Here is a 21,288-nt window from a genome sequence, read left to right on the forward strand (position 1 = left end):
ATTTTATATGGCTGAGTTGTGGTGTTAATTGCCCTTTACACTGTAATGAATAGCTTATAATTAAGGGCAATGCTAGAGACCCCAAAAAAAATTCCCAAAAATCTTTACCAAATGATGTGGCAAACAAGTGGCTAGTTATGATTGGGTGATTGATGAATCTGCAGGGGGGTCTCATTATTATGGGAGTGAATTCAGCCAATCAAATTTGGACACATCATTTGGGAAAATTATTTGGGACACTTTTTTGGGGTCTCTAGCATTTTCCTATAATTAATAAGAATTCTTAAGTTTTAACCCCTTTTTCTAGCCTTCCATATGGGAACTTATAGTCAGGTTATTTTATACTAAATACTATATGGTTTAGTCAATATCATATTTGGATGAAGTATAATTTTGTAGGCTAATTTTTAGTTATATGGATTTCCTTGTGTTTTCTTCTTTCAAATTTGAAATCAGATCCTTGATTATGGCTATTTTGTGATTTCTATAATATCCTTTAAGGGGCCATTAATATAGCTCCTATTAATACAAATTTAAATTCTGGCTCTTATTCGATTCATGCTTGTCACATTCAAAAGCTTCATTTTACTCATTCCATTATCATCATTGTATATTATTGGTAGCTAAAACAATTCTCACTATTTCATGAAATTCCAAAATTTCTTTGTATTGAATAAATGAGTATTTTCACTAATTTTGGCTAGATTTTGTGACTTGTAAGATATGAAATTGTATCCTAAAACTTTTATCTTATTAAACTATATCTCTCAATTTATAGTTTTAAGATTCCTGAAAACCAATGTCCACCGACATTACAAGAATATGGTATACACCATCCCCAATTATGGGTCTAAATAACCTCTTAAAGGTACTCCTGCCATCTTCTATGGTCCCCAAAAAATTTTACCAATTCTTGGTACAAATCTAATACAAGATTGATCACTTACTTAACACTATTAAGGTTAAAACACGGAGGCAAATTCTAAACAAAAACAATCATTATACTAATTTTCTGTAATGTCAAGTAGGGATGATATAAGGGAACTGCGCAAGTAGCAATCAAGATAACACTTTATAAACCACAACCTAAATTTAACTAAAGGAGCCAGTCTCTGAAGCACACCAGCAAACATGTAAAATATCCCCATCTTGGGACAAAATCAAAAGACTAGAGATTCTTCATCAAATCAAATACTCAAACCATCGTTCATAACTGAATAGCTCTCTCCCCTCCTCATCAACACTCTGGTAAATTAACTAATAAAAACACTAAAACAGAGGTTGGTTTTTGAAATCATGATTAAGATATAATATTACTTCCTTTGTCACTATTCGCGTAATTTATCTTGGAGACGAGAATTTGGCATGCATTCTAATATTCGTGGAAACTATACCATTTAATCCCTAAAAAAATTGTACTAAAATACATCATAGAGGGATTATAACATATTTATTTTCTATGACTTATTACTACCCCTTTTTATTAATAAATAATAAATTAATAAATACCATTTAATTCGTACACAAAGTAGGGGGGATAATGAAAATTTTTTTCACAAACAAAAATATAGTTTCGTAATTTTTTTTAATCTTTTTTTTTGAATAAAATTTGATGTTTGAATTTTTATACATAAAAAAATTTTAAAAAAAATTACGGAATTATATTACATAAGAGTCTTAAAATACGTGTCGAGTAGTAAAAAAACGTACACAAATGAGAGGGAGAAAGGAAGTATAAAATAGTACGCAAACCTTTTTATGGGAGGGGGTGAAAAATGAAGGCCACCTTTTGAAAATAACCCAGTTGTAATTTATTTTTTGAATACATATGATCCAATTATATATGCAATTTCGTTTACAGTTCTTATGACCTGATTATTCAAATTATTGTTGTGATCTTGTATGTAATTTTGAAACTAAATTTAAAGAAATAAATATTTTTATAAATTTTTCAAAAAGAATATAGAAATAAGTAACATATATGGCAAACCTTTTGTAATGTATACTTTTTACAACGGTAATAACATCTCTAACGATGACAGACCGTTAGCTAAAACCTTAGTTTTCATATCAAAAAAATATATATATATAGCCCACGCTTTCAAAAAACAACACTCCAACCACATCACATCCATTCATTGTCTATAATTATAGCCAACCTCTTGTACATAATTATATTTGTCGATCCACTACAGCTCTATAAGAAATCTGTAGAAATATTATGCATCACTTATTACAACCAATATAATCAATACTATCGAAGCAATCTTGCAAGTTTAGCAAATTTTATATAATGTTCTACATGTCCATTTAACTAATCATTATAACCGACACCATTGGAGATGCTGTAACCACTTTTTGATTATATGATTTGAATTTTAATTAATAATGATACACAAAATATTCCAATTATAAAATTTGCCAGCTTATTAATAACAAGTAGATGCGCACACGGTGAGTTCCATGTATAAAGTCTTAAAAAACACCATTTATATATTATGAATAAATCTCCTATTAAAATATTTTATGCAAAATTTGTGGCTTTTAAGTAGTAAAGAATATTAAGCAAGATTTAATATTATTATCGATAAAGCCCATAGCCAGGCTACTAGAGTATTCTGCCAACTGTGAAGTCCAGTAGGTCGGTATAAAATCCACCCAAAAAGTTACTTTATAATTTTTAGCGGAACAAGTACTTCGATACACTTTTTGTATATATAGAAAAGTACTTTACTACTATTTGTATTATACTAAAGATAATATAACAAAATATAAATATTATATCACTCTTTAGAAGATGAACAGCGTCAGTTGAGCAATTATACGACATGATTAGAGTTCCAAATAATAATAAGAAAAGTCAAAATATCTCGAGATATTGTATTAATATAATAATTCGATATAAGTCTTGCCAACATATGATATAGTCTGACAAAAACGAAAAACAAAAAAACAAGGTTAACTAAAAACTATCTACCACAACGGAGAAGCAATATGTTCTTTGATCTGCATATTAATCCTTCCACATTTTTCACTATTAGCGTCCTCTACCAGCTGCAGATTCGCTTTTTTAGTATGTATATATTCCTCCTCCTTTTGAATAGACGCAACTTCTTTCCACAATTCCTGCACCCTAGCTTCTCCTTTAGCTCTTGTCCCTTTAAATATACGACTCTCCTCAACATGTACAGAGAGCACCATTTCCCTCCGTTCTAACATGTTCTTTAACTTTTCCTCCTCGCTCTTAAATATTAATAACTTGTTCAACCGATCTTTTAGCATTTGGACTTTAAATCCATGTGCATCCAAATCCTCGAGAAGTGACAACTCATCCATCATTTCTTCTCCTTTTGTATCCATATTAAAGTTTGAAATTTTTCTAACTATGTTATTATAAGTAACCATTCTAGCAAGAGCTTGCCCCTCACTGAGAATCTCCTTGCAGAATTTCAGAGGACGAAAATGCGGATTCTGGGGCATTTTTTTAAAGGCTTCAAAAGATTCAGCAAATTCCCAGTACTGCCTGTGCTTCTCAAATGGTAACTTCTCAATATCAGCACTAGCACCAGCGACCTCCGCAACTCCAGTTGCATGATTAACTGCAGTCATATTATAACACTTGGTTTAATAAAAATCACTAACAACACAATGATAGGATCCAGTCAGTAGATTTACCATCTCTGCTGATTGGGGCTGTGAAACCAGTACAGGCGTCCTGAGCAGGTTCTTCGACTCGATGCCTGCAGTACCTATATAATAAGTTTTCAGTGCTGGCTGGGACAGTTACCCCAGCAACATCCGCAACTCCATATGCATGATTAACTGCAATCATATAAGAAAAACTTTGGTAAATAAAAACCAACAAGAAAATGATAGATCCAGTCAGTAATTGTACCACCTCTGGTGATTGGGGCAGTGAAACCAATTGTTGCATCCTGAGGAGGCAAAGCCGCTTGACGCCGCTGCTTCTCAAATAACATATTTTCAGTATCAGCAGGGACAATAGCACCAGACACATATGCAACTCCATTTGCATGATCATCTGCAATCATATGGTAAAATGGATAAACAAAATTAACCGACAACGAAATAATTGGATCCAGTCAGTAAATTTATTCACTCTGCTGATTGGGGCCATGAAACCATTACATGCGTCCTGAGAAGGTACTTCCACTTGATTTTTGCGCTTCCTGGCTAACAATTCTCCAGTAGCACCAGCGACATTCACAACTCCATTTTCATGATTAACTGCAAACACATAGTAACACTTGGTTATATAAAATTCACTAACCAGAAAATGATAGATCCAGTTTGTAGTTGTACCATCTCTGTTGATTGGGGGCATGGAACTAGTTGATGCAACCTGAGCAGGTAACTCCGCTTGACACTGCTGCTTCTCAATTAATAACTTTTCAGTATCAATAGGGACAATAGGACCTGCAAGATCCCCGAATCCATTTGCATGATTAAGCGGAATCATATAACAACACTTGGTTAAATAATAAAAGAACTCACTGAATGAGAGTATTCAGTCAGTAGTTGTACCATCTCCATGGGTTGGGGCCGTGAAACTAACATGGACATCCTGCTCGGGTGCTTCCATTTGATGAGTATTAAACTGACAAACCATATAGCGCAAGTTTAAACCTTGTATACTTTCCATTCTATCCGATGACATCACTTTTAGCTGCAATTACAAAAGAATTTAAAGTTTTCCATGATTCATTTTCAGAGATCTAGTAAAAGCAGATATTAGAGGTTATAGGAAGTGACAAAGAGCCTCAGTGTTGTCAAACAAATAAAATTTAATAATGCGATTCATATAATCAGGTCCGATGCAAAACTAATCAGGTTTCCATCACGCATCATAATATGCAGAATCAAACCAAATAATTGCATGGAAGCAAATTCTCCGAGAAAAGAGTATTAAGTTTCCTAAGCACTGAAAAAGAATAAAGGTCTAACATAAGACAGGTACAACTTAAGTACTACTCTGATCAAAACTGGCCCAAACCTCAAAGTATTTGTTCAGGACTGGCTCAAGTTCGAAGGGAGTTCCAAGGGAGGCTGCCAATATTAGCTCAATCAGTAGCCAGACCAACTTGGTCGCAAAATTTAAAATTCAAATATATAATATATATTCAAAGTACCAGACTACCAGTATAACAATTGTATTAATTCATGTTTGATACAATAGAAGGAAAAAAATGTATCATCTCAACGACAAAACTTTCGACTTTAATCTTCATATGCACATAATTAGCATATATGCATTATTTTCACTTTTCGTAATTTGTTGATCAAATAAGGGTTTTTGATATCTGAACAAGCAAAATACACTAAAAAGGGTGAAGTTACTAATTAGAAGTAGTGTCAGGGCCGGCACCAACACTAAAAAGACCTTATGCTAACTTAAGAAAAAAGGCCCCCATATATAAATAACACTAATCTCATTTCTTAAAAATTGCTCTACAGGCATTTCTGGATGCAAACTCATCCATTAAACTCTCATAATCTAATATTTCTCTTAGCTCTTTTTCAATAGAAAACATCACTAAACCACTCAATCTTGCCTGACATGGTTGAGCCACTGAGTTTTCCCTCTTGGCAGAACCACTTAGTTGTTCAGGAGCCATTATATCACTAGTTTGATAACAAATTAAGAATAATAAACAATCAAATTTCAAAACATTAAATCACAAAAACGATCACCACGCCTCCACAATTAATTATTAGCATCTGCATCCTCAATGTCTATCTACATACCAACTTGTTTACATGATCACCAGTTACGACCCATAATCACCACAAAAAAATAAACAAAAAATACCAAAAATCAACAGAAAATCACAAAAACACCAAAGTTTGAAGAAAAATCACCAACACAGCTAATTGTATTGGTGATGAGCAGATATAAAATAGTTTAGATCGAGAGTGATGATGAGAGATCAGAATGTGTGATAACGACGGTGGTGTGGCGAGAGGGGGGGGATGGGGTGGAGATGGTAGTGTGTGGGCAGAGAAAGACATCGGTTGTTCGGGCAGCATTACAGACAACCGATGGTGCGGCATCATTGGAGGAAAATGAGAGAAAGATGTCTGTATGTTCGTGTGTATAACTGTAGTCTTCTTACTTCTGTTATCATTCTTATGACTCTTGCTAGTCTCCTTAATACGTCTAGGATTACTTCTATTAGTCAACTACTAACCAACTACACATGTTGATATGATTACATCCAATTAGTTCACACATACCCTTGTATAGCATACACACACACACACACACACACAGAGTTTGAATGACACACAAACACAATAATACTTAGAGGGGTGTATTGGATTGAGATTTTAAAGCATTTTTTTGCATTCATGAAATCCGAGGGTATTCGATTGGGATTGTTTGAAATCGATTAAAATCTTGAGGTATTCAATTGGGATTTTAAATTATGCTACAAAATCTGGTGATATTCAATTGGGATTTTAAATTATGCTTTAAAATCCGATGGTATTCGATTGAGATTGTTTAAAATCCATTAAAATCTGATGGTATTCAAATGCTGATGGATTTTTTTTCATTTCATAAAATGATGGATTTTGTGGCATTCTTCAGTGTATTTTAAGTTTTTTGAAATCCCATCAAAATCAATGGGATTTTGAAGCATTGTACCTAAATCCCATCAACTCTGCGACATTTTATCAAGAATCCGCATAAAATCAAAATCTCATACAATCCATTAAAATCCATAGACTAAAAACAATCCATTAAAATCCCAATCGAATATACCCCCGTTAATTGTTCTTGAATCAACACTCAACATAGAGATATCACACACTAATACTTAGCTATACAGGCACACACCCTCCTAACACACATACACACATTTGCCTATCACACACACACCCTGCATAACCACACACACACACACACACATCTACGATCTACCTATTACACACACACACACCTTGCATACTCACACACACTCACACTGCCTTGCATAATTCACACACACACACACACACACACACACACACACACACACTGCCTAGCACACATACACATAATCCCTCCCTGCACCTAATCATGCATATAAAAACACTTACATCAAAGCAAATCATAAAGTAAAGCATATAACCAATTCATAATAGAAAATGCCCATAGCCGAAGCATACATATATCCAAATTTCTTGTTTGCTACTCTTTAACACTTCAAAACTTAAGCAAATCGATGACCCAATAACCAACAAAGTGGCTAATTACACATCAAACTTCAACCAGCATTCAAAAAGTATTATAACTTCAATTCATTATATCCGCCCTAAATGCAACAAAATCAACAATGAAGCTAAACCCGTTACAAATTAATCATCAGAGTGCTGATTTTCACAAAAAATAACATGCAAGCAAGTCTGGTTTGAATACAAACATCAAAACACCGAATTTAGAAGAAAATCAAAAACCAAGGTCATGGCTCCCTTCGGTCATTGCCATGACCAGTTTCCTTTCGAGGAGGCTCGATATCTCGAGCTCTCAACTCGATTGGGAACTCCCAACGCCAACCATCAACCACCTTTCCTCCCTCAACCTCACCGGAAATCAAAACCCTCCAAACCCTCCGCTCTGTGGCGGCTCCAAAATTTTACCAAGGAGGGGGGCTTCATTAATATGAAAAAAAATTACAAAAGTCTTAAAAATCTCAAATACATAATAATCCTGCGGAAGAGGAAGCACTGAAGACTGAAGTCCGGAACAAAGCAGGAGGCAGCCAGGCAGAGCAGTCAAGCAGCAAGAGAACAATTTATTTTTTTTGATCTTTTCACTTCACCAAGTCTCATATGTATAATGTTCATTAGTTTAGTTAATGGGTTGGGTTCAATATAAAAAATGAATGGGCTCATTTTACCTGGGGTAGGCTAATTTTATAAATAGACAAATTTAAGAAAAAAGATGTTATGGACTCAGGGGTGGGCTGAAGCCCCCTGAGCCCACATTCTACATCCGCCTCTACCTCCTCCGCAATACACGCAAATATACAACAATACACACCAATATACTCATGCTTATAGATACTTACAGTTGAAGAATTGAAGGGAGAAGGAGAGAGATGAGCGAACGAGCGAGAGAGAGTTGAAGTTGAGAGAAAGAGAAATGTAGAGAATTCGCGAAGAATAGGGAGGAGTAGAGAAGAAAAAGAAAAGAGGGGTTTAACCCCTATGGACCCTAATTGAAATTTTAAAAGCTAATTGTATGATTACAAAAAGCCCTTCTGAAAATATAATTTAAAACCATTATTAAGGTCATTTTTGGTAATTGACAAATATCAAAGAACTTACATTGTATGCATATACTAAAAAATGTTAAAAAGAAATTGATTTTAATAAATTGAACCCACCAAAAATAACTTCTGGATCCATCACTAGTACTATTTTTTTTTTCATTATAGAAATTGTAGACAACTATTTTATGATCTTCAAAGAAATTTATCTACATATGAATATTATTTGGTTTGTTTGAGATATTGGAGATTTGGCTTTATTACTTACATAAAAAAATAACCGGCAGAAAAGTCGAATAATTTATTTAACCCCCGTAAAATAATATATACAGCTAACCGTAAGAAAAGTCGAATAATTTATTTAACCCCCGTAAAATAATATATACAGCTAACCGTACAACAACAAATCAAACATGACAAAACACACAAACACTTAATTAAATAAATATGAGTGGGAGGATTTGGACCGAGACCTCTTTCTAAACCGAGCTCCTATGATATAATTGAGAAATATAAAACATGATTTTATTGGATTCTAATTATCTTTAATTTCAACAGAAAATGTGTTTGTATATCCAACATATAATCCAAATAATAATAAGAGAAGTCAAAATATCTCAAGATACTATATTAATTCGATATAAATCTTGACAACATATCATATAGTCTGACAAAAACCAAAAACAAGGGTGACTAAAAATTATCTACTGCAATGAGGAAACAATGAGTTCTTCAATCTGCATATTGATCCTCCCACGTTTCTCACCATCTCTCCTTCCGCCTTCTACACACATGTTTTTTAGCATTGATATTCTTCTCCATCTTTAAGATCAATACAACTTCTTTACGCAACTCCTGCCCCCTCTCTTCTGCTTTGGCTCTCATCTCTTTAAACTTGCAATTCTCTTGAACATGTATAAAGAGCACCTTTTCCCTCTGTATTAACATATTCTTCACCTCCACGTTCTTAAACATTGATATCCTATTCAGATCTTTCAATAGCTGGACTTCAAATCAATGTATCTCCAATTCCTCAAGAAGTAATAACTCATTCAGGATTTCTTCTCCTTTTGTGTCCAGATTAAAGTTTAAGATCTTTTTAACAAATATCACCATTCTAGCAAGAGTTTGCCCCTCACGGACAATCTCCTTGCAGGACTTTAGAGAAAGGAAATACGGATATTGGGGCATCTTTTTACAAGTTTCAAAAGATTCAACCAATTTCCAGAATCTTACTTCAAAAGATTCAATGAGGGGCAAGCTCTTGCTTGTAATTGGCTGAATCTTTTGAAGTAAAACTATTGAAACTTCTAACAAAATGTCATAGGAACCGCATTTTCTTCCTTTAAAATCCTACAAGGAGATTGTCTGTGTGGAGCAAGCTCTTTCTAGAACGATGACCTAATAAAAATGTTTTTAAGATCTTAAATTTTAATATGGACACAAAAAGAGAAGAGATCAAGGATTAGTTGTCACTTCTTGAGAAATTGGAGACACATGGATTTCAAGTATAGATACTGAAAGATTGGCTGAACAAGATACTAATGTTTAAGAACGAGGAGGAAGAGGTGAAGAACATGTTTAAACAGAGGGAAAGGGTGCTCTTTTTACATATTCAGGAGAATTGCACGTTTAAAGAGACTAGAGCTAAAGCAGAAGAGAGTGGCAGGATTTGCATAAAGAAACTGAATTGATCTTAAAGCTGGAGAAGAATATCAATGCTAAAAAAGCATCTCTGCAGCAGGCGAAGAGAGAGAGTGGTGAAAAACGTGAGAGGATCAATATGCAGATTGAAGAACTCATTGCTTCCCCATTGCAGTAGATAATTTTTAGTCACCCTTGTTTTTTGGTTTTTTTCAGACTACCTGATATGTTGTCAAGACTTATATTGAATTATTATATTAATATATAATGTCTCGAGATATTTTGACTTCTCTTATTATTATTTGAATTATATGTTGAATATACAAACACATGTTTTGTTGTAATTAAGGATAATTAGATAATAAAATCATGTTTCATATCTTCTCAATTATATCATAATAGCTCAGTTTTGAAAAAGGATCTCGGTCTTCATAGAAATTGTAGACAACTATTTTATGACCTTCAAAGAAATTTTATCTACATATGAATATTATTTGATTTGATTAAGACATTGGAGATTTGACTGCATTACTTAAATAGAATAATAACAAACTGAAAAGTCGGATAATATATTTAACACCCCATAAATAATATATACATTTAACCGAACAACAACAAATCATACAAACATTAAATAAAATAAATAAGTATGAGTGAGAGGATTTGAACCAAGACCTACCGAGCTCCTGTGATATAATTGAGAAGATATAAAACAAGATTTTATTATATTCTATTATTCTTAATTACAAAGGAACATGTGTTTGCATATCCAACATATAATCCAAATAATAATAAGAGAAGTCAAAATATCTCGAGATACTATATTAATTCAATATAAGTCTTGACAAAAATAAAAAACAAGGGAGACTAAAAATTATCTAATGCAACGGGGAAGCCATGAGCACTCCAATCTACATATTGATCCACCCACGTTTTCACCATCTCTTTCTCCTCATGCTGCACAGATGCTTTTTTAGCATTAATATTCGTCGATCTGCATATTAATCCTTCCACATTTTTCACTATTAGCTTCCTCTACCTGCTGCAGTTACGCTTTTTTAGCATCTATATATTTCTCCTTCTTTTGAATAAATACAACTTCTTTCCACAATTCATGCACCCTCTCTTCTCTTTTAGCTCTTGTCCCTTTAAATATACGATTCTCCTCAACATGTACAGAGAGCACCCTGTCCCTCTGTTCTAACATGTTCTTCAACTTTTCCTCCTCGCTCTTAAACATTAATAACTTGTTCAACCGATCTTTTAGGATTTGTACTTTATATCCATGTGCATCCAAATCCTCAAGAAGTGACAAATCATCCATCATTTCTTCTCTTATTGTATCCATATTAAAGTTTGAAATTTTCCTAACTATGTTATTATAAGTAACCATTCTAGCAAGAGCTTGCCCCTCACGGACAATCTCCTTGCAGGATTTTAGAGGAAGGAAATTCAGATCATGGGACATGTTTTTTAAAAGCTTGAAAAGATTCAGCCAATTCCCGGAATTTCAAAAGATTCAGTTATGGGCAAGCACTTGCTTGTAATTTGTTGAATCCTTTGAAGCAAAAATTCTGGGAATTTAATTGAATCTTTTGAAGCTTGTAAAATAATGCCCCTGGATCTACATTTTCTTCCACTAAAATCCTGCAAGGAGATTGTCCGTGAGAGGCAAGCTCTTGCTAGAATGGTTACTTATAATAACATAGTTAGGAAAATTTCAAACTTTAATATGGATACAATAAGAGAAGAAATGATGGATGAGTTGTCACTTCTTGAGGATTTGGATGCACATGGATTTAAAGTCCAAATGCTAAAAGATCGGTTGAACAAGTTATTAATGTTTAAGAGCGAGAAGGAAAAGTTGAAGAACATGTTAGAACAGAGGGAAAGGGTGCTCTCTGTACATGTTGAGGAGAATCGTATATTTAAAGGAACAAGAGCTAAAGGAGAAGAAAGGGTGCATGAATTGTGGAAAGAAGTTGTATTTATTCAAAAGAAGGAGAAATATATAGATGCTAAAAAAGCGTATCTGCAGCAGGTAGAGGATGCTAATAGTGAAAAATGTGGAAGGATTAATATGCAGATCGAAGAATATATTGCCTCTTACTCAAAATTGTTACGTATATCAACATAGTTAAGAAAATCTTACAACTTTAATCTGGACACAAAAATGAAGAAATGATGGATGATTTGTCACTTCTTGAGGATTTTGATACACATGGATTTGAAGTCCAAATGCTAAAAGATCGGCTAAACAAGTTACTAATGTTTAAGAACGAGGAGGAGAAGGTGAAGAACCGAGGGAAAGGATGCTCTCTGTACATGTCTTGGAGAATCGCATGTTTAAAGAGACAAGAGCTAAGGCTGATGAGAGGGGCCGGAGTTCGTAAAGAAATTGAATTGATCTTAAAGATGGAGAAGAATATCAATGCTAAAAAAGCATTTGTGCAGCAGGCGGAGGGAGAGAGTAGTGAAAAACGTGGGAGGATCAATATGCAAATTGAAGATCTCATTGCTTCCTCGTTATAGTTGATAATTTTTAGTCACCATTGTTTTTGGTTTTTTCAGACTATCTGATATTTGTCAAGACTTATATCAAATTATTATATGAATATAGTATTTCGAAATATTTTAACTTCTCTTACCATTATTTGGATTATATGTTGGATATACATACACATGTTTTGTTGTAGTTAAGGATAATTAAATAATATATAGTCTCAATTATATCATAGGAGCTCGGTTTAGAAAAAGATCTCGGTCTTCATAGAAATTGTAAACAAACATTTTATGACCTTCAAAGAAATTTTATCAACATACAAATATTATTTGATTTTTTTGATAGATTGGAGATTCTACTGTATTACTTCAACAAAAAAAATAACCGATAAAAAAGTCGAAATATTTATTTAACACCCCTAAAAAATATATACAACTAATCGAACAACAACAAATCAACCAACATGACAAAACATATAAACATTTAATTAAATAAATATGAGTTGGAGGATTTGAACCGAGACCTTTTTCTAAACCAAGCTCCTGTGATATAATTGATAAGATATAAAACATGATTTTATTATATTCAAATTATTCTTAATTACAACGGAAAATGTGGTTGCATATCCAAATAATAATAAGAGAAGTCAAAATATCTCGAGATACTATATTAATTCGATAAAAGTCTTGACAATGTATCATATAGTCTGACAAAAATCAAAAACAAGGGGACCTTTAATTATCTACAGCAACGGGGAAGTAATGAGTTCTTCAATCTACATATTGATCCCCTCACGTTTTCACCATTCTCTCCCTCCTCCTGTAGCACGGATGCGTTTTTAGCATTAATATTCTTCATCTTTAAGACCAATGCAACTTCTTCCGCAAATCCTGCTCCTCTCTTCTACTTTAGCTTTTGTCTCTTTAAACATGCGATTCTCCTGAACATGTACAAAGAGCACCCTTTCCCTCTGTCTTAACATGTTCTTCACCTTCTCCTCCTCGTTCTTAAACATTAGTAACTTGTTCAGCCAATCTTTTAGCATTTCGACTTCAAATCCATGTGTATCCAAATCCTCAAGAAGTAACAAATCATCCATCATTTCTTCCTTTTTGTGTCCAGATTAAAGTTTTAAGATTTTCTTAACTGTGTTGATATACGTAACCATTCTAGCAAGAGCTTGCCCCTCACGGATAATCTCCTTGCAGGATTTTAGAGGAAGGAAATTCAGATCATGGGACTTTTTTAAAGCTTGAAAAGATTCGGCCAATTCCCGGAATTTCAAAAGATTCATTTATGGGCAAGCTCTTGCTTGTAATTTGTTGAATCCATTGAAGCAAAAATTCTTGGAATTTAATGAATCTTTTGAAGCTTGTAAAATAATGCCCCCGGATCCACATTTCCTTCCACTAAAATCCTGCAAGGAGATTGTTCGTGAGGGGCAAGCTCTTGCTAGAATGGTTACTTATAATAACATAGTTAGGAAAATTTCAAACTTTAATATGAATACAATAAGAGAAGAAATGATGGATGAGTTGTCACTTCTTGAGGATTTGGATGCACATGGATTTAGAGTCTAAATGTTAGAAGATCGGTTGAACAAGTTATTAATGTTTAAGTGCGAGGAGGAAAAGTTAAAGAACATGTTAGAACATAGGGAAAGGGTGCTCTCTGTACATGTTGAGGAGAATCATATATTTAAAGGGACAAAAGCTAAGTCTAATGAGAGGGGGCAGGAGTTGCATAAAGAAATTGAATTGATCTTAAAGATGGAGAAGAATATCAATGCTAAAAAAGCATCTGTGCAGCAGGCGGAAGGAGAGAATGGTGAAAACGTGGGGGGATCAATATGCAGATTGAAGAACTCATTGCTTCCCCGTTACGGTAGATAATTTTTAGTCTCCCTTGTTTTTGATTTTTGTTGGAGTATATGATATATTGCCAAGACTTATATCGAATTAATATAGTATCTCAAGATATTTTGACTTCTCTTTTTATTGTTTGGATTATATGTTGGATATACAAACACATGTTTTGTTGTAGTTAAGGATATATAATAAAATCATGTTTTATATCTTCTCAATTATATCATACGAGCTCGGTTTGGAAAAAAGTCTCTGTTCAAATCCTCCCACTCATATTTATTTATTTATTTAAATGTTTGTGTGTTTTTTCATGTTGTTTGATGTTTTTGTTATCCTTTTAATTGTATATATTATTTAAGGAGTGTTAAATAAATTGTTCGACTTTTCAGCCGGTTATTTTTTCATTAAGTAATAAAGTCAAATCTCTGATATCCTAAACAAAGCAAATAATATTTATATATAGATAAAATTTCTTTTGAAGATCATAAAATAGTTGTCTTCAATTTCTATGAAGACCAAAATATAGTTGTAATTAGTGATGGATCCGAAAGTTATTTTTATTGGGGTGATTTTATTAAAAAAAATTAAAATCAACTTCTTTTTAACATTTTTAAATATATACGTACAATAAATCATGAGAATCTTGAAGATCCTAATCCTAACATGACCCAAGAGCTCATCCGCCAACAAACAATCATTTTGGCTCAACTACTTCAACAACTTCCTCTCCCAACCACAACAACCTTTTAAGTCTTTCCAAGCAGTCAAACCTCCTGAATTTCCGAGAAACCAAGACCTCCTGGAAGCCCATCCTTGGTTGAAAGAAGTGGAGAAGCTGTTTGCCCTAGTGAATGTGAATGGGGAGCAGAATGTAGGATTTGCTACATACTTTCTAAGAGTCAAGTCAAGTTATTGGTGGGAATCGGCAAGGACTCTAGACACCACTGATTATAACCTTAGATAGATTCAAAAAGATATTCTTAGATAAATACTTCCCAAGGTATATGCAGACACTGATGGAGTTGAGATTTTTTGATTTGAAACAAGAGAACATGACTATTGCTGATTATAAAAAGAAAATTACAAAGTTGGTAAGGTTTGTTAGTGAGGCAAGTTTTATTAGTGATTACGTGGACACAGATGAGAAGAAAGCAAAAAGGTTTCAACAATAGTCAAAGACATGGCTCAAAAGTTGAGTAGCTACATTTGAACTAACCACATACGCTGGAGTGGTCTAGAAAGCGATGGTAATCGAAGGAGAGAGTGATCAAATCAAAGAGAAAAGAATATTAAAAAGAGAAAGATCAACAATGCCGACAAAGGTTCAAGTCCCGTTATGAATTCTCATAGGCTGAGATTTCAACCTGTAGCGGGCCCGGGAATTTCAAAATGAGAGAAATCGATAACAAAACCAGGAAACCGACCCCAACAGCCCGGGGGATAGAAACCCCCTCCATCAACAGTTCCAAAAGAATGTAAGATTTGCTCAAAGAGGCACACAAGAGTATGCAATAAGGCAAAATTCGTTTCTTAGTTATTTAGGAGACATTATATCACTAGTTTGATAACAAACTAAGAATATCACTAGTTTGATAACAAATTAAGAATAATAAACAATCATAATTTAAAAACATTAAACCTTGAAAGTGCTGTAATTTTAGAAAAAATGAGGATAAATACCTGAGTTGTAATTGAGTTGGCACTTTTTGATTTGCACTTAGAGGGTTGTAATCTTGATCTTTACTGCCTTTGCCCCGGTGCCCAATAAATAACGAAAAAAACAGAGACTTTCAGCGTGTTTGTGGAGTAGTGGTGTGCTGAGATTACATAGATATAGATAAGATTATATAATATCATAAACATATATATGTAATTGGATTTTTTTGGGCCCCCTCTTTCAGCAGGCCCCATGCCGTTGCATGACCGCATGGGGTTAAAGATGGGTCTGAGTAGTGTATATATGACTGAGTAGTGTATATATGACAGAGAAGAATCGTATCATCTTGTGGCTAACATAATGAAAATACATAACTTAAAAAGAACTGCAAAGATTTAAATTGTGGCTTAGTACACAAGCTGAAATTTAGTACACACAATTACGCACACGTAGGTATGTGTGTGGGGTCACTAAAATCATATTTAGAACTATTCTGCAGGGAAGATAGAATTGAGATGTCAAGCATCAGTAGTAAAGAGTATATCACACTATGTATGCAAAAGGGATATTTGGAAATAATTTTTCTAAGTTTGGACCTATACCAAAAATGGACCACATATCGAATTAAGGCATAGATTACGTAACAAAACTGCATATGCTATATTAATCGAGCGGAATGTCAAACTTACCAAAATCATACATTCAATAAACTGTCAGATGGCGTAGTAATTAGGGTTTTAAATCAACGGAACTGGTGAATTTCAATTAAGGTAAACATGAGTATTAATATGTGCTTATGGAGAAGATTAGTTTAATAAGTAATCATTAGAAAAAAGTTGAATTAATTGTAGGTTAATAAGTATAGTAAGTATATATTGATGAAAAGACATTAATGCATAATAATGATTTTAGTATAAAAGACAGGAATAACCCTTAAACACATGAAATTATATAGAATAGACAAGGGCGTATGTGACTTTTTGAATCAATTTGCTCACTGTTGTCCTATATCTAGAATATATTTCATTTCACCCTTCATTTATCTTAAATGATTTAAGCCAAATTCGTTTTTTTTAAACACCTTTTAACATAGTAAAAAGAGTCTTCTGGGTTTCTGTTTTGGACCTGGGACAACCTCTATTGAGGATGATAAGTTGATTGTAAATTCGAAGGTAATTTTAACTTAAATGTGTGTTGCACAAACAGGTCCCAACTCCTGAGTCATTATAATATATTAGTTGACATTCTAACCGGGTTTTCCTAGACATCAACAAAGACTAGCAATTGCTAAGAACCCTATGAGTCTTCTTCATTGGAGCTAGCCTCAACAAAACAATTAACAAGACCGTCATGGTTACCGGTTTCATCATAGTAGCTAGTTCGAATCCATAAAAGCTTGTAAATGGTCAATCAATGATATATGAGGAGTCCAGACATTTCATTTTGATCTCTTTTCTTAAGGAAACACACATAAAAAAATTTATAAGTAAGATGTAAAACATGGATCTAAATTCCATGTTACTTCAGATAGGGTATGGTCTGTTGAAGAATCGGATAATCTCAGAATTGGGGACACAGACATGCATGTCCTCGTATTTTTTGGGTACAGGGACACGGCATATTATATTAATAATGAAGTATAGTAGAAAAACATCCAACAAAATTAACAATAGAGCTCACATGGTGCTTTAAAGATAGTATTCTAAATCCTTTTACCGTATTTAGTGGTCTACCAATCAATTGACCCTTATTAGTTTCTGCCGTGGTTTGAGCGATATTGATGATCTGACAACTGGAGTTGGATTTAAAAATCAATAAGGTTAAGGCCAAAATCAGAACCTCAAATGCTCACAGAAAGATATACTCCTGCAGTATAGATAATTAGGATAACATGTACCTAAGTAAATCAATATTTCTTAAGAAAAAAACAAAGATAAGAGTGTAGGTGCCTAGTGCAGAGATTCAAGAATTTTACAAATATGGTGAGGGGCACAACACACACACACACACACACACACACACACACACATATTACAATAGTCATACATTTCATCTTGTAGTACGGAATGATATCTATTAGCAAAACTGAAAACTCAACGCAAAATAAAAAGATTTGAGGAGAAACTTCATCCAAGTATGAACAGTAGGAGGTTTAGACACTAACACGATACAAACAACATAGTACAAATATAAGTAAGAACTAATAACTGAACAATATATATCTATATATATGATCACAAATATATCAAAATCCTTTTATGCAACGATATGTTTTTTGCTTAAACAAAAAGCCAAAATTCATAATATATGTCACTTTTGCCATCCCATGCTCTAAATACAGGGTCACAGCGTGGAGCAACCCATGTGCCCCTGGTACCCCACACTCAATACGTGGTATGTTAAGTAATTCACGCACCCTCAACTTTCTAGATTAAGAAAATTAACAACCAAAATACATAATTATTGTAGATCATGCGACACTCTCCGAGAATAAACACATGGTACGAGCTTAAAGAAATTCAAAAAATTGAAACCTGACATTTTCCAAACAAGTCGGGCTAATTTTTTACTGCTTGATAGTTACTGGTTCTCACCTTTAAATTTTACATGTTATTCATATGCATCTTTCTATTTTTTTCTTATCCTGGAGGTAGTCATATAGAGGTCAAGTTTTGCATACATCTGACCCTTACCCTACTACATCTAACCCTTCTTGTACTATACCATACGACTCACGATACACTTGGTAGGATTCGTTTAGTTTACTTCAACTCCATCTCCAGTACAGATGGGATAAAAAGGCGGTAGAAATATTTCAATGTCATAAAGCCTAGCTATCATGAAAGTACTATACTCGAAAAAAAAACTAGTAAATTACTATATATACATGTGTGTGTGTGTGTGTGTGATTTCATATATATTAAATGTTACTATTTGAAGCTTCTCCGGTAGGTTGAATGTGCAGATCCACATGCGATGTGACCAACTTAAAACTTGAAACCCCCAAATAACTTAAGTAAGCAAGGTTATAACTTTTTAAGGAGTTGAATCATGAGGCTTGAGCACCGCCCATACCTTGAAAACTTATCACCCATGCCTTTCACCTAAGAAGTCTGGATCTTTTTGAGTCGGTCCCTTATTATCCAAAAGATTATGCACTGTGACACTCTCTAGGCAATACAAGCCTAGAAAATTCAAACATACAATAACTACCATGCTATATGAGATACATATCCATGTAACTAGAAACATTAGTACTAATCAGCGGACGGCTAATGCACAGGAGGGGTATTATCATAATGCAAAAAACTGCAACGTACAAACACAATGCTACATATCATATTGCCATCTATGATTTTATCATAACATACTAAACCATTGCATTGCCTACTATGTAAAATACGAAACAAAATGAAACTTCCAAGTTGTATGATTGTACTTAACAGCCAAATCAAAAGGGCAGAAATTACCAAAAGCACAATCACGTACAAGTATAAGCTTATATATGAAAGAAATGTTACCATGAGAAGATTCTTGCGAGGAATGAAGAAACCCAAATTGAATTAAGTAGAGCAGCACCCATATAGAGAAAATCCATCAACCACAGCTTAAGGCTAAAAAGTTTTGATCTTTTTGGGAAATTAGAGGTTTTGAAACCCTTATGTAACATACTTTGTAAACGAAGACAACCCATTTATCACCTAAAACACTGGGGATTCTTTTGGGGAGAACGGAGAAGGGCTTCTTGTGTCTCCGGGGCTGCGGAAACCTAAGAAAACGTTGTTAATTTGCTTGCTTCATCCATGGAAGTGTATACGCGTGTGTTGGGTTGCTGGTTAAATACGCACAATTAAGCAGGGTGTATTCAAGGCGGATTCCCCGAGATTATAAAGATTTTTTCATTCCTGGAATCTAGATATCTTAAATTCCGAATATAAGAATATATTCAAATTTAGGATATTTAATTCTGGTTTTCAATCAATATACTTATATAAAGGAGAAGCGTGGGGCGTGTAGGTGGCGCATCTCAGATCGCTCCGTTCTATTTTTCTAATTTTCTGGAATTTTCGGATGAAAAATATCAAAAATTAGAACTACCTTTTTTAGTTTTGGGTATATTAGAAGCAAGTTTCAGAATCTGATTTTGTTTTAGATTATTTATGGAATATAATAGCTTGAAAGTTTTAATCTGATTTTGTTTCAGATTATTTAATTATGGGAAAGACAAATTATTTATGGAATATAGTAGCTTGAAAATTTTAATCTGATTAATCTGATTTTGTTTTAGATTATTTATGGAATATAATAGCTTGAAAGTTTTAATCTGATTTTTTTTCAGATTATTTAATTATGGGAAAGACAAATTATTTATGGAATATAGTAGCTTGAAAATTTTTATCTGATTTTGTTCAGATTATTTAATTATGGGAAAGAGTAGCAAACAAATCTCTCTGCACCTATAAATACCCGTATAGAACGTAGGATTTTGGATCATCTAAACACAACCTTCTCTCACAATACCACAAGTTCTCTTACTCGAATTTTAAAAGAGAAGCGATAGGCGTGCAGGTGGCGCCTCTCATATTGCTCCGTTCTATTTTTCGAATTTTAAAAGAGAAGCGATAGGCGTGCGGGTGGCGCCTCTCACAACGCTCCGTTCTATTTTTCTAATTTTCTGAAATTTTTGGATGAAAAATATCAAAAATTAGAACTCTCTTTCTCTTGCTCGATTTCTAACTCGGAGGTACAGTTCTTCTGCAACGATAAGTGAAAGTTGTTTATACAATATTAAAAAAACAAAGGTTGTTGCAAGCAAAGGTAGTTATAGATCGTTATATTCGAGTCGACAAATCCAAACATGGGAAAAGAATATAGTCTTGACATGATATTGATGGTTGATATCAACAAGATAAACTATTAGTGATGTATGTTTGTTGGTTATTCTTTTATAATATTTGTTTTGTTCATTAGACATGTTTGTTGTTGTTAATTTTTATATGATTTACTTTGTATATAGGAAAAAATTATTCGTGCATTATCTGTTTGCTCCGTTCAAATAACTTTTAAGAGGGTAGTTATAGACGACTATCTCAAAGATTTAAGTTAGATGTTTTTGTGCACAATCAATCCAAAAAAATTGGAGGAAGGTGACAATGCAAGAACATGATTACTTTTTTAAAAAAATAAATAAATTAAAATTCGTCATGCTTTAAATTGTTAATTAATTGTATAAATTTATTTTCATTTTTTCACCTTGAATTATAATCCAATTTTGCAATTTTATATATTAGTATTGGTATTACAACTAGATTTTTATAATATAAATTTATTTCATCCTACAAATAT

The 21,288-nt window shown here is 33.4% G+C and overlaps 1 protein-coding gene across 9 annotated transcripts; it reads right to left on the reverse strand.

Moving 5' to 3' along the window:
- Nucleotides 1–2,845: 2,845 nt before the first annotated feature.
- On the reverse strand, nucleotides 2,846–19,834 carry LOC108222074 (DUF724 domain-containing protein 6-like). Of its 9 annotated transcripts, XM_064094221.1 has the most exons (9): nucleotides 19,464–19,834; nucleotides 19,018–19,127; nucleotides 15,966–16,102; nucleotides 4,546–4,687; nucleotides 4,324–4,437; nucleotides 4,150–4,248; nucleotides 3,899–4,042; nucleotides 3,676–3,822; nucleotides 2,846–3,599 (listed from the first exon to the last, which is right to left on the reverse strand). In XM_064094221.1, exons 4-9 carry the CDS (start codon nucleotides 4,676–4,678, stop codon nucleotides 2,974–2,976), a joined length of 1,263 nt encoding a protein of 420 aa, XP_063950291.1. In that variant the 5' UTR covers nucleotides 4,679–4,687; nucleotides 15,966–16,102; nucleotides 19,018–19,127; nucleotides 19,464–19,834; the 3' UTR covers nucleotides 2,846–2,973. The 9 variants fall into 9 exon arrangements, with proteins under 9 accessions (XP_063950291.1, XP_063950289.1, XP_063950288.1 ...); XM_064094219.1 differs by lacking the exon at nucleotides 19,018–19,127; XM_064094218.1 differs by lacking the exon at nucleotides 19,018–19,127 and having other exon boundaries at nucleotides 15,966–17,808.
- Nucleotides 19,835–21,288: the final 1,454 nt, after the last annotated feature.

The sequence above is a fragment of the Daucus carota genome, chromosome 5 (assembly GCF_001625215.2).
Source record: "Daucus carota subsp. sativus chromosome 5, DH1 v3.0, whole genome shotgun sequence".
Taxonomy (NCBI): Eukaryota; Viridiplantae; Streptophyta; class Magnoliopsida; order Apiales; family Apiaceae; genus Daucus; species Daucus carota.

What these genes read in the sequence shown, in the direction of transcription:
- LOC108222074 (XM_064094217.1), bottom strand. An exon ending in CACTGCCCCAATCACCAGAG is followed by an intron (nt 3,823 to 3,898) that starts GTGGTACAATTA and finishes ATATGATTGCAG; the next exon opens with TTAATCATGCATATGGAGTT. An exon ending in AGCCCCAATCAGCAGAGATG is followed by an intron (nt 3,600 to 3,675) that starts GTAAATCTACTG and finishes ATATGACTGCAG; the next exon opens with TTAATCATGCAACTGGAGTT.